This window comes from Oryx dammah, unplaced genomic scaffold (assembly GCF_014754425.2).
Source record: "Oryx dammah isolate SB20612 unplaced genomic scaffold, SCBI_Odam_1.1 HiC_scaffold_4, whole genome shotgun sequence".
NCBI classification, from domain to species: Eukaryota; Metazoa; Chordata; class Mammalia; order Artiodactyla; family Bovidae; genus Oryx; species Oryx dammah.
The window spans coordinates 54,741,321-54,756,367 of record NW_024070188.1 but is presented as its reverse complement, the minus strand read 5'-3'; the positions used below and the strand labels follow the sequence as shown (position 1 = coordinate 54,756,367).

General features: G+C 38.5%; 1 protein-coding gene across 2 annotated transcripts in view; it reads right to left on the bottom strand.

The window, feature by feature from the left end:
• Nucleotides 1–15,047, bottom strand: part of LAMA2 (laminin subunit alpha 2) — a 676,446-nt gene that overhangs the window by 302,598 nt on the left and 358,801 nt on the right. For both annotated transcript variants that reach the window (XM_040238873.1, XM_040238874.1), the window contains exons 13-14: nucleotides 7,580–7,681; nucleotides 6,014–6,225 (exon numbers count right to left, since the gene is read on the bottom strand). In XM_040238873.1, the coding sequence (XP_040094807.1) occupies nucleotides 6,014–6,225; nucleotides 7,580–7,681 (314 nt within the window). The remainder of the gene's footprint in view (nucleotides 1–6,013; nucleotides 6,226–7,579; nucleotides 7,682–15,047) is intronic.

The window sequence follows — 15,047 nt, the reverse complement described above, 5'->3', positions numbered from 1 at the left end:
TCCACATTAGTATTCACCGAGTAGTCCCAATGTTCATTAGGTTCTGATATTTGTTAAATGAGATTTTAATGTGTTTAACAGTTTTTAGTGTTACTCTTGAAGAAGTCTGTGGTTTATTCTTTTTCCTCTTTCAATATGGTCATTTTCTTTTCTTGATACAGGCTGTATTCATTAAAATACATAATGCTGGTAGTAATAAAGTATTGTTGGAGATGCATGAACTGTTAAAGATTTGTCAAATGTTCTAGCTGGTTCTTTCTAATTATTATGAAAGGGAAATACAGATAAGATGATGGATGAAGAGCCAAGGCATAATTATATAAGCTATTACTGAAAATATTGGAATCATATAAGAAATATTGTCCTGGTACTGACTTAAAGATGCTCTGTATATTTTTTACTATATTTTCAACCAGAGTTAGATATATCATGCTTCACAAAAAAAGGAAAAAAAATCCAAATTATTCTTTAAACAATAGGACACTTGATCTTCAAACTCTTTTAAATAATAATTTTTTAATTCACTTTTTTTTAATATAGAAGACCTCCATTTAATTCTACTAAATAAATGTTACTTTGGGTTTGTTACCATAGATAAAGATTTTATTGTTGTTCAGGGGCTTTGTTCTATTTCATTTTTGATGCAACACAAGATTATGACCTAAAATTCCTTTAGCCTCTGTCTTGTGAAAGTTCCACAAAGTACTACTCAGTTAATGAAGTCTAATCATTTTTTATCTCATACCTAAAAAGGCAACAGAATCATTTAGAAACTCAGTCAGTGTCTGAATGAGCTATCTTGGTATGAGCTAGACATTTTCCCCAAACATTGTCAGTCCTATGCCAACTAAGGGAAATAACGAACAGAATCTACTACTGTTGCAAACCATTCATCAAAAATATACTAAATGCTAATATGAGCATTCATATTTCTTTCTCCTTAGTCCTACCAGTATGCATTGTGCTCCCTTCCACTGCTTCCCTGATGGCTCCCACAGTAGAGCGTCTGCCTGCAATGCGGGAGACGCGGGTTCAGTTCCTGGGTCGGGAAAGTCCCCTGGAGGAGGAAATGGCAATCCACTCCAGCACTCTTGCCTGGAAAATCCCATGGACAGAGGAGCCTGATAGGCTACAGTCCATGGGGTCGCAAAGAGTCGGACACGACTGAGTGACTTCACTTCTTCACTTCATTTCCACTGCACTCTTCATTATACACCACAAACATACATCTGACTTGGATAATGGACTATACGTTGTTTGAATTCACTGATCATTTATCCATCTTTGTTTCCTCTTTCCTTAGCCTAGAACTACCACATCATAATAATTACTGTGTACTAAGTGTGCATTATAATAATTAAAACTTCTGCGCATTATAATGGGAACTTGAGACATATCTCCCTTAAGTATCAATGAAACTGGGCTTCCCTGACAGCTTAGTGGTGAAGAATATGCCTGTCAATACAGGAGACACAGACACGATCTCTTGGTCTGGGTAGATCCCACATTCTGTGGAGCAACTAGGCCTGTGTGACACAACTATTGAGCCTGTGCTCTAAAGTTCAAGAACCACTACTACTGAGCTCACAGGCCGCAACTACTGAAATCAGTGCTCCCTAAAGCCTGTGCTCCATGAGAGAAGCCACCACAATGAGAAGCCCATGCACTGCAACTAGAGAGTAGCGCCTGCTCTCTGCAACTAGACAAAAGCCAGCGCAGCAACGAAGGCCCAGCACAGCCAAGATAACTAAATAAATAGTTATATTTTAAAAAGTCAGTGAAACCAATGTTTCTGCCCACATTTACAAAGGAAGAACCTGAAGCTCAGAGACGTAAAGTGCCTTGTCTATATAACACTGTCTGCAAATATTGTGCAGCACAGACTGAAATCAAAAACCAATGGTTAGCTTGTTGCCCGATATTGTCTCCCACAGTACACTAGACAGAAGGTCAGATGTCTCACATACATTATGTTCTCACTGAGCATCCAATCTTGAAAGTTAGGTATGTTTCTGCCATTTTACAAAAGAGGAAGCTGAGATTCAAATACACAGGGAAGGCACTCAGTAAATGCTGGTAGACTGAATAAATCCAATATTACGGAATAGATTTGGGAGGTAGTGAAAGCCAATGGGGGGAAGAAAAACCACATGTTCGTATAAAACCTGGTTGAACCTCTTCCCAAGAGCTAGTTATAGAAATCTTTTTAAGATCATTAGAGCCCTCACTGTAATAATTTCTTCAAATGTGATTACCTGGATTATTACTTTCATAAGGTAGAAGTTTACTATCAGAACTATTTCTATTATCATCAAAATACTCTTTTGTTTATATGGATTTTTCTAGATTATTTATTCGATAATTTATTAGATAAATTCTGTGTAATGTTTTTGATACCACAAAAAAAAAAAAACCTCTTAAAAGTCATGTGAAAATGTCTAGCCTAGGAGAAATTTATTTTCAAACAATAAAGATATATGAGTTGTATCACAATAAAGTCACAATGGGCTCAGTTACGCTGGGCTAACAAACAACTGAATTCTCAGTGGCTTGTCAGAAAACTCAAGGAAAATCCTCTACGATTCTGGGTAACGTTTTAGGGCAGCTGACCTCCATGTGCTGTCAATATTTCAGACTGTTTTTATGTTCTGGTAACTGTATAAGCTCCATAGAGTCTCCTACAGGTAATTCAATGCTTTTCTAGGGTTGGGAGAGGGGATAGTAGAACGGGAATAATACATCACTTCAGCTCACATTTCATTGGCCAAACCAAGACCTATGATAACATCTACCCTCAAAGGAAATGCCATATCTCAAAAGGAGATTAAAATTTGATGAACTGTACTAATGTCTACTATAGGGTATAAGGTCTTCCCTGGTGGCTCAGATGAGAAAGAATCTGCCTGCAATGCAAGAGATCTGGTTCAGTCCCTGGGCTGGGAAGATCTCCTGGAGAAGGAAATGGCTACCCACTCCAGTATTCTTGATTGGAGAATTTCGTGGACAGAGGAACCAGGCAGTTTACAGTCCATGGGGTCGCAAAGAGTCAGATACGACTGAGCAACTAACACGTTCACTTTCACAGGCGATAAGAAAAATATCAAGTTAAATATCAAGGATTGCTATTGAAACTAAGCTTTGGAGAATTTAAAGGAGAAATATTCACAGTTAAGTTGATTTCTCTTACATTCGTAAAGAAAGAATGAAAAGTTTTCCATTTTTATCTTCATTTATTAATGAGTACAACGAGAAGAAAATCAATTAAGTTTATCACATGGGCTCCTCAGCACTGTAGAAAAGGACAGCAAAAATGGTCTCAGTTTTGAAACACCAGTCCATTCTTTATTCTAGATATCTTCAAGTCTTAATGGTATTTAATGGAGAAAATGGTACTTCCTAGAATGTGCAGGTCAGATGGAAATACTTCAGATTTGTGTGCTGACTGGCCATGAGGAAAGCATTTTTGCTTTAATTCCATTCTCATAGTGACTTTTTGACATTGACAAGCAATTGTCCTCCTCATTTTACAGATGAGAAGACTGAAATTCAAAGAGATTTAAAACAACACTTCTGTTCACAACTATTAAACAGCTAACTTGAAAACAGAAGTCAAAATTCTAACCTGCTGCTCCGTTTTCCTTCCACTATTCAATTCCAGTTCCTCCGTATCAGGAAGAACATAAACCCATTTGCTGAGAGAACTACCATGGAGATAAATCCTCCTTAAATAATTCTAAACATGAATTTCTGTTGTGATAGCTTCAATTTACTTGTGCTTACACATAAGCCATATACCAAGTTGGAAGCCTACTGTGCAAGACAAGTTGAAATCAATTCAAGTGATGTTTTACAAATAGGACTCAATCCACTCATAGATCAGAGATAAATAAAATATAACAAGCTTACTGACTCAAGATTCATGCTGGCTTGTGGCTCACCTGAAGTGGGTAGGAGTTTCACATACAACATGGCTTAACTTCTCGAACTACAGTGCTCTGTGTAATGTAGGCTGCAGAGAGCGTCACCTACATGGATTAGTTCCTGTGTCGGATCCCATAGCCATGTTCTGTGAACACGTTGTTCATGTATGGGAAAAGCTCAGAAGGCTCAAATGAAACTAGTGATTTTAAGATAAGTAGACATTAAAATTATCTGACATGAATCAGGGAGAAATGCTTTGGATTAACTGGTCTGAGAAGCAAGGCTGGCAAAAATAAACAAACCCCTCAGCCACTTTTTTGTCAATTTGCTTGTCATTTGTTTTGAAATCCAGAGGACTCATCTCTTTGTACTCTTCAAACATCATGACAGTCTCTATTTACTAAATGTGAAAAAACATAATTAATTCCGAAGTGCTGCTTCTCATCTTCACGGCATTTTAACCCAGCTTCTAGCAGCATTGACTATGCAAAAGAGGAACATTGTTTGGCAGTGGTTCTGTTTCTGAATCTGCGATTCTCTCCTTAGGGAGACGGTAATGATGATTACACTTAGTTGAAATACTACAAGTGAAAGACAAACTAGACAGCACAAGCAGATGAAGGGGGGTGATGGAGCATCAGCAATTAAAAGACTCTCTTGTAGATAAACCAGCGTTGGAGACATTGCTGTGCTGATGGGTATGCCAAGCTGTCGGTTTGGGGTCACATTTGATCATCTAATTTAAGCTGCTTTAGGAGAAAATTGGGCTTGCCAGGTGGCACTAGTGGTTAAAAAAAAAAAAAAAAAAAACTTGCCTGCTAATGCAGGAAACATAAGAGATGCTGGGTTTGATTTCTGGGTCTGGAAGATCCCCTGGGGGAGGGCATGGCAACCCACTCTACTATCCTTGCTTGAGAATCCCTTGGACACAGGAGACTGGCGGGCTATAGACCACAGGGTTGCACAGAGTCAGACACAACTGAAGCGACTTAGAATGCATACATGCAGGAAAAAATTGCCATGAAATTTGCAAGTCATTTTTTTTTAATGGAAAGCAGCCTTCAGGGTGCCTCTTATGGACATGTTTAGATCAAGCTGGGGGGTTCTCTCTTTAAGGAAACAAAACAGAGAGTAGAAAGGAATAATCCCTTGAAAGCGTTCGAGGTAATGAGCACTTTACATAATTATCACATATAATTTTCACAATGACCCTGAAAGGTAGGCACTATTATCTCCACTTCACATTTGAAGAAATCCAGTTTCCATAAGGACCAACCTCTTGCCAAAGGTCACACATATAATAAGCAATAGAGCTAGTTGAATTCTTAGTCTTACTTTCCTTGATATCATGTAGCCATTATAGTATTACAGTGTTTCACAAAAAAACTTGTGGTTATTCAAATGAAGGTGCTTATATCTCTCATTATCAGCAATATACTATTAAGTCAGAATCTACTGAATGAATTAATGGAAGAAAATATTTTGCAAACCACTTTCTGAATATGGGTATCCTGGAATTATATCACTTTACTTTTCCACTATTTGAGTCATCATAAAGGAGACTGTGCTTTCCAGTAGAGCATTTCTCAGTATAGGGATCATTTTTATTGCATGTTCTGGCAGAACTGAGACTCATCAATACTGAAAAAGGACTAAGATTTATCCTGGGTAGGTAAAATTTTAAAGATCAATAGAAACACTTTTCAGAAAACCAGTGCTCCATCATTAATTATTATTTGAAGATGGCAAACCTTAGGAGAAGGCAATGGTACCCCACTCCAGTACTCTTGCTTGGCAAATCCCATGGACAGAGGAGGCTGGTGGGCTGTAGTCCATGGGGTCGCTGAGGGTCAGATACGACTGAGCGACTTCACTTTCACTTTTCACTTTCATGCACTGGAGAAGGAAATGGCAACCCACTCCAGTAGGCTGGAGGATCCCAGGGATGGGGGAGCCTGGTGGGCTGCCGTCTATGGGGTCGCACAAAGTCTGAAGCGACTTAGCAGCAGCAAGGATCTTCAGTCACTTAGCACTTGCATGTCTGCCCCAAGGCAAATGTGTAAGAGCTGGGAGATGCAATTCCTGAGTTTACCTGAAGATGGCATCCATCCCAAGGCTGTATGTGATCTGTATGAGGACTCTCCGCAAATTCACAAGCACTGTCATAAACTCCTTCCTACTGACTGGGAAATTTGTGCCATGTGTGGTAAATGATTCTTCTTTAAGTGACAACACATTAATATGTTCTTCAGATGGTTGCAGATACACCTCCTCTTGGGCTGAGCTGATTCTCAAGTCATTTCCCTAAAGGGGAAAAGAGAGTATAAAAGGATAAAACTGTGAAAAAAAGGGATTCTCCTCTTTGTAGGTTATCCTCAGTAGGTTTTTTATTTCAGGTTAGCTTTCCCTGTCAGAATATTTCTAGTATGTATAAAAGGCAGAGAGAAAACAATTTAAATATTAGCCTTAACTCGATGTACCACAAAGTATAAACTTCTTGGTTATGCATTACTCTGCTTCCCCTAATAACTAAAATAATTAATACTTGGTAAGTCTAGATATATATGATTACAAATACGTCAATTTCATAGAAGTGTGCAAAACTGAGTATTTCAGATATACTAGTTTATGGTGAATGTGGATTACATAGGAAAATGGGGAAGAAAAGTTAAAACAGTATATGAAGCTATTGTTTTAAAGGACTCTTCCATCTGGGGAAAAAAGAAACAAGAAAAAATTCTACAGTTTCATGATTACAATTGGATAATGGCATTATTATCATTTGGGTTAACCTTTTATCTTAGTTCATTCATATTAATAATATATAGCTTCTCAACATTTTACATTTAGAGAACCCCTTTTATCTCAAAGGAATTCCATGACATACTTCTATTTTCATAAACACACACATATGTAATGATATATATCACTCAGATCACTTCACCTAATACTGGGGAAGACTTCTTTAAAAATTGATTCTCATGCATGAACACTTCAAGACCAAAACAACAACAGAGCCCCATGCTAAATCAACATAGATCCCTTTGGACCCATAAATATGCATGAAATGTGTGCCTTTGTGTGAGCAGAGGAGAAGAAAGGAAGAATATGAGAAAGGAAGGCAGCTTTTATGTGATAACTTTAGGCTTCTAGCCTTTGGGAACCGCCTGTGTCCCTCCAAATGCTCAAAGTAGCTTCTCCTATATTTTTCTTAGTTAAATTAAGAGAGTTTTGAAGTCAAGATTCAACTGTACCTAAAGAGATAAATTTCCCTTTTTCCATTGACTTCTATCTAATATAAACAAAGGTATAAACAATAAAATCTACTTGGAATCAAGGAGAGATGGAAAAACTACAACTATATAAATCAGCCATTTGTTCAAATACTTTTAGTGTACTTATATTCTGGGAGACATGGTCATTAGGTTTTAAATTTAAATTTCAAGTCTGCTCTAAAAATCCCCTTTACCATTGGAACCCAAGACCTGTGTGCAGTCTTCTAAATATGTCTCAGAGTGAATGGCAGACAAAAGTTCCCAAGATACAATATTTTTCTCTAGTAGCATATAAATGAATGTTAAATTAGTTAGGTAAGGTATAACCTCAGATTACATGAGTGTAAGGCAGTTAAACATAAATGACACTTCCCATACTCTACCTCTAAGATAACCATAAGCTGGAGTGTGTGTTCTGCATCTTCGTTTGCTTCTTCAAGGTCATATGATACGGTAAACATCAATTGTCCTCCAGCTGCTGTGAGCTACAAGAGAGAAGATGCGTCATCATTACAGGACAGGAGATGGGCTATTAAACTGTGCTTTGCTTATTATTTTTAAATTATTTTATTGTTCTAGAGGGCAGGATTTGGAAGAAACAGAAATCATGAGCATGCAGATTGAGAATGATGGACATTTCTTTAGGAGTAACCTTTATACGAACCTTACCTATCAATGGTAAGCCTGACACACATCATATAAATTCATGTATTCTTTTTCCTGGTGTTGCAGGCTTGCTGAAATAGGTTAATTTCCAGGGAATCAAACACAGCCCCTCCTGTCATTTTTCCTAGTGTGTAGCTTTAGCTTTACAATTCCCAAACAGAGAAGGATCTTTGTTAAAATTGGGAGATTTCTACTCATCATCAAAGGTCACTCACTTTCTGTGGGTCTGAATGCTTTCAGCAGACATCATTTCATTTCACAAGTACTTTACCTAAACTATAAGCTATGCTGGAGAATGTTGTTGATCAAAGAAAAAGAAATAAAGCAGCAGATTTTATATCATGAAAAAATTTAATCAAAATTCCCAAAAGAAGACACACTTTCCCTTGGGCAATCAAATATACTTAGTGTGAATGAATGTTGTTATAACTTTTTCATTAAACAAAGTTCTTTCCTTCCAACACGCGTCATGAACCCCACACAATGTACGCTTGAGGTTTACATTTGCTGACATTGACAGTAACCTTGTACAAAGGATTAAAAAAAAATAGGAAAGCAAGATCATTTACAGGACAGGAATCAACACTGGAACTTGAATGACAGACGACGCAAATGCTGCAGTGCTTTTCTAAAAAGTTCCACCCCAGCATTGTAAATAGACACTCAAAAACCAAAGCTGATGATTTGTATTCTGCCGTTTCCTCCGTACTGACGAGCAGAGACCTAGCTTCGCAGCCCTGGGCTCTCTGTGGCCTCTCAAGGCAGACCCTGACCACAAAGCAACTCCTGGTGATGCTCTGGGTGGAGGAGGAGGAACCCAGATTCCTTTCAGAGTTGTTCCATTGGGAATGAAACACAGCTCGCCATGGCTGATTAAACAAAGTTTTTAAATCACAGCTTCTAAATGTCTTCTAAGAACTCATTACAGGGAGCTTTATAAGGAACTAAAATGCAGAAAACTTTTATTCCTCTGCTACACTGAAAAATAGCCCTGTTATAATGTCTTTTCATATCTAAAATAATAAATATCTGCCTGGACTATAGCACTTGGCATTACTGTGAGTAATGAGGGGTGAATCTATGTAAAAGTTTTTTGATACTATTAAGATAAGCTTCCAAAATTACATAAAACATGCTTGTTCAAAAATCAACCAGACATTTTCTTAATGATGGGAGTCCAGAAAGGCAGCAGCAAAGAATGTTTCATATATTTCAAAGAGAACTTAATTATTCAGAATTTCCTAAATTAATAAAAATATTTAATAGGAGGTAGGGACTGAGTTTGGAAAGGACATAGGGACACAGATCTATAATGTCGCAAACTTTTGAGCTTCTAAATGTATTTTGATTATTAAAATTTAGATTACATGCTATTATCCTTCTAGAATAGGTTTCCTTAAAAAAGAAAAAGATCAAAGTATATTAATTCTTAATTTCCTTAAATCAATTTAAGAAACTTAGAATTAAAGGTAACTCCCATTTTGCCAAAGAAAAGAGTCAAAATGTAATTTGAATATCCCAGATGTTGAGACTCAAGATGAAAAGAAAAATGTTGGATTTGTTACAATATTTGATTTGTCAATGTATTTTCCATACCTGCTTATAATAAAGTCATATAATATATGAAGTAATAATAATATGAGAGAGTAATGAGGGTGGAAATGGGGGAAAAACAACAAATAACTACATAGAAAAAGAGAGGGGCCTTTTATAGGTCAATAATATACAACACAAACAATGGAGCAGAATTCAACCTGTTCACCTGAGGGCTTGTAGTAGTAGTAATACTAACGAGAAATTGCTTTCTCATTCACATTTCATAAAACAACTATTTCTATACTCTTTCATGCACCCCTGATATTCATGCATAGGCATCATAACAGTTTTCATGAGTGAATCCTTTTTGTTTCCACCTAGGTTGTGAAATAACAGGCAATTTTAAATAGATGCATGATACTGTTACCAGATGGTTTTTTCCCAAGCTATAAGTGTTCATTTCCATAATATTAAAATCACTGTCTATTTCATTCACCCTAAGGTATATACTGCGGAGAAGGCAATGGCACCCCACCCCAGTACTCTTGCCTGGAAAGTCCCATGGACGGAGGAGCCTGGTAGGCTGCAGTCTATGGGGTTGCTAAAGAGTCGGCACGACTGAGCGACTTCACTTTCGCTTTTCACTTTCATGCATTGGAGAAGGCAATGGCACCCCACTCCAGTATTCTTGCCTGGAGAATCCCAGAGACAGAGGAGCCTAGTGGGCTTTTGTCTATGGGGTCGCATAGAGTCGGACATGACTGAAGCGACTTAGCAGCAGTAGCAGTAAGGTATATACTGATGATATATCTCTATATAATTACTTAGTCAAGTACTTATTTAAGTAATTTTTTAAAAAGGTTGTTTTAATATCATCCTTTAATTGAGAAACTGGATCTCCTAGGAATAGGGCTTCCTGCATAGCTTAGTGGCAAAGAGCTGTCCTGCAATACAGGAGACTTGCATCGATCCCTGGGTCAGGAAAATACCCTGCCGGAGGAAATGGCAACCCACTCCAGTATTCTTGCTGGGAAAATCCCATGGACAGAGAAGCCTGGCGGGCTGCAGTCCACAGGGGTGGCAAAGAGTCCGACATATTGAATGACTTAGCACACCTCCTAGGGTTAATTATTCTCTGCTGAAGCTGAAGCTCCAATACTTTGGCCACCTGATGTGAAGAGCTGATTCATTAGTAAAGAAAGATGCTGGGAAAGACTGAAGGCAGAAGGAGAAGGGGATGACAGAGGATGAGACGGTTGGATGGCAGCACTAACTCAATGGACAAGAGTTTGAGCAAGCTCTGGGAGATGATGAAGGACAGGGAAGGCTGGTGTGCTGCAGTCCATGGGTTGCAAACAGTTGGCCGTGACTGAGCGGCTGAACAGCAATAAAACTCCTTTGCTTCTATTTATCTATCAACTGCATCAAATAATCTCTTTATAAGAAATGAAACCAAGCATTTCTTGGTATTGTTTCCAGCTAATGTGTCTTCCCCAAAGGGTACATATCACTGGAGAGAGTCTTTGTAACAAGTCAGGTATTTGTTGTTCAGTCACTCAGTTGTGCCTGACTCTTTGTGACCCCATGGACTGTAGCACACAAGGCTTCCCTGTCCTTCACCATATCCTGGAGTATTGCTCAAGTTCATGTCCATTGAGTCCATGCTGCCACCCAACCATCTCATCCTCTGTTGTCCCCTTTTCCTCCTGCCCTCAATCTTTCACAGCATTAGGGTCTTTTCCCATGAGTCAGCTCTTCGCATCGGGTGGCCAAAGTATTGGAGCTTCAGGTTTAGCATCAGTTCCTCCAATGAATATTTAGGCCTGATTTCCTTTAGGATTGACTGGTTTGATCTCCTTGCAGTCCTGGGACTCTCAGGAGTCTTCTCCAACACCATAATTCAAAAGCACCAGTTCTTTGGTGCTCAGCTTTCTTTATGGTCCAACTCCCACATTCATACATAACTACTGAACAAATCATAGCTTTGATTAGATGGATCTTTGTTGGCAAAGAAATGTCTCTGCTTTTTAATAGGCTGTCTATGCTTGTCATAGTTTTTCTTCCAAAGAGCAAGTGTCTTTTAATTTCATGGCTGCAGTCACTATCTGCAGTGATTTTGGACACCAATAAAATAAAGCTATAAAAACTTATTTTCTATGGAATATTTGTTTTTTGGGGAACAAGCTGCGGAAATACTTGGAATATAAGTTGTCCTTTCATATACAACTTTGGATGAAGGCTTCTCTGTCTCTTCTCCATCTATATTCTGCTCCATACTCCAAATGCTATATTGACTTGGCTCCTTCACCTGCTTGCTTCTCCAGTCTCCAATAATTCCTTCAATGTTCCAGTCTTCACTATCTCCTTCAAATCAAATGTGCACAGAGCTGCAAGTCATCAATTGACTTTATTGTCTCTGTTAGATATTATCTCTGGACATTTGTTAGTTTAGCTATCAAACTCTGAGGTATGGGGTATTACCACCTCATTTTCTGTACTTCTACTCATCCACCCTTACTTACTTGATCTACTTCAGCCTGCTTTCCACACTTAGAACTTCACTAACAGTATGTCTTGAAAGGTCACTTATCAGCTCTATCTAGCAACCACGAATGGGCTTTTGTTCAGTTCCATGTGGTATCTAATAATTCTTGAGATTCTTGACTCCTTGCTTTCAACTGCATTAAACTTTACTGATACTTCTTTCAGTATGACAGAGGTACCTCTGACTCCATTATAAATACATTTTTCTTTTATTCTATACTCAGTATATGGATGTTTCTAAGATTCTTACCCTTTTTTTGTTATCCTTTCTTACTGACTTTCCATTCCTCTCTCATGGATTGAACTGTGTTCAGCCCTGGTTTCTCAATCTGTATCTTCTATCCTGTCTCATATTCTTGTATGAATTTGGTCATGGTACCATAACAAAGGTCCAGAAACTGGGTAAACAACAGAAACCCGAGATCAACGTATCAGCTGGGAGAACCCCGCTCACCTGTCCACTTGCATCTATCACTAGCATTCTATATTAATAAATCTACTTCTTGCCTATCAGAAAAAAAGAAAAGATGTCAGCAAGGCTGGTTTCTTCTTGGGCCCCTCACCTTGGCTTGTAGATGGTCATCTTTTTCCTGTGTTTTCCCATGGTCTTCCTTCTGTGTTTATTTATGTCCTAATTTCCTGTTCTTATAAGGAAAAGTCATGGTGTATTAGGGACCACATTAAGTGCCCCATTTTAGCTTCATCAGAATAAAGGATCCTTTCTTCAAATTCAGTCTCATTTTGAGGTTCTGGGAGTTAGGACTTCAACATGTGAATTTGAGGGGGACAGTTCAGCCTATAACATTTCTGTACCGAATGACTGTTTAATAACAAACACTCAGAATACCCAAAGTTTATTATCTGGCTCTTCCCAGGAAACAAACAACTATTTTGCCAACTTCCATGAGTCACATGAGTCAAGCCACTGCTTCATTTCTCTGTTGTAAAGTGGAAACTATAGATACTACATAATATTGCTTTCACTCTATTATTTGAATCAGATTAGTACCTCAATTCTATTCCTTGAGATGCTTCTTGTCTAACTTTCTGTTCCCATTGCTATATCATACTCACAAGGTCCTCATCAAGCATTCGAATTCAATTCTCTATTTTAGTTTTCTTGTTGGAGAAAGTTTTATCAACAATTACTTCTGCTGTTGTACTTCGTTAATGCAGTGGCCCTGAGATCTATAGTATCATTCAAGTTTCTGTGCAGTTTCAATACACTGTAGGATCTATCTAGCTCTCTGTTCACTAGCTCTGTGCACAGATGCCCCAGAGCACTGCAGTAAACTCACAAAGGCACAGTGGGATGCTGTAAATGTTTGAAGGAGACAAAGAAACACTGTGTATCTATCGGACTCCACACAAATAACTAGCTCTGGGTAGTTCACAATTTTATCAGATAATATTCCAAATTCCTCTAGAGGATATTTGCAAAATTTTGAGCTATGTTTTTGTTTACTTGCATTTTCAGTCATGTCATATCTTTGTTAAGGAAAGTTTTCAGTGAATGTTGTGATTAAAAACCAAGTGTTGTACAAAAATTAATGTGTAACAGAAAATAAGGGCAGCAAGGTCTTATCTGATTCTAGGTTTTGAGAATTTGAATATTACTCATCAAGCAATATCCCATTAGTAAGTAACTGTATTAATTTATGAAGAAAAGAAATTTTTATACTGTTTAAATTTATGTGAATTATTTTTTAATGATTGCTAAGTTGCCAAATTACATTTTTGTTGTTGTTGTTGTTCAGCTCTAACTACTGTGGCACGTTTCAGTTGATCTATCTAGGTTGGTCATGGCTCTCCTTCCAATGAGTAAGCTTTAATTTAATTAATGCTTTTAATTTCATGGCTGCAATCACCATCTACAGTGATTTTGGAGCCCCCCAAAATAAAGTCTGACAAGGAAAGTCATGACCAACCTAGACAGCATATTCAAAAGCAGAGACATTACTTTGCCAACAAAGGTCCATCTAGTCAAGGCTATGATTTTTCCAATGGTCATGTATGGATATGAGAGTTGGACTGTGAAGAAAGCTGAGCACCGAAGAATTGATGCTTTTGAACTGTGGTGTTGGAGAAGACTCTTGAAAGGCCCTTGGACTGCAAGGAGATCCAACCAGTCCATTCTAAAGGAGATCAGTCCTGGGTGCTCTTTGGAAGGACTGATGCTAAAGCTGAAACTCCAATACTTTGGCTACCTCATGCAGAGTTGAGTCATTGGAAAAGACTCTGATGCTGGGAGGGATTGGGGGCAGGAGGATAAAGGGACGACAGAGGATGAGATGGCTGGATGGCAAAACTGATTCGATGGACGCGAGTCTGAGTGAACTCCGGCAGGTGGTGATGGGCAGGGAGGCCTGGCGTGCTGCAATTCATGGGGTCACAAAGAGTTGGACATGACTGAGGGACTGAACTGAACTGAGAAGGAAATGTGAAAAAAATCCGGAGATGTTAAGAGAACTGACTCACTGGAAAAGACCCTGATGCTGGGAAAGATTGAAGGCAAGAGGAGAAGGGGACAACAGAGGATGAGATGGCTGGATGGCATCACTGACTCAATGGACATGAGTTTGAGTAAGCTCTGGGAGTTGGTGATGGACAGGGAAGCCTAGCGTGCTGCAGTCCATGGGGTCACAAAGAGTCAGACACAACTGAGGGACTGAACTGAAGAGAACCACACGTTGAAAAAGTTTTGGAATTCCCAATCTAGCCTTTTCTTGTATCCATTCTGCTACTTATATTTGCTTAAGGTAATTTTTCCGCTGAAATTCTCATTCTTACAGCTCTCTGACCATTGACATGCTGCTTTTCTTTCTTTGCCTGGATGATGCCCCACTGGACAGAAGACTAGGAAAATGAAGCTCTCTTAGTGATGTTCTTAAAATCTTCTGAGAAGTCAGCAGCAACTACAACTGGTAAAAGAGCTAAAGGATTAAAAAACAAAACAAAAACAGAACACTATATAGACCAACTCATCCCATAGCAATGAAGAATTCTAACAATACATCACACAACATTGTTAAGTTATGCTGAGCACCGAAGAATTGATGCTTTTGAAGTGTGGTGTTGGAGAAGACTCTTGAGAGTCCGTTGGAC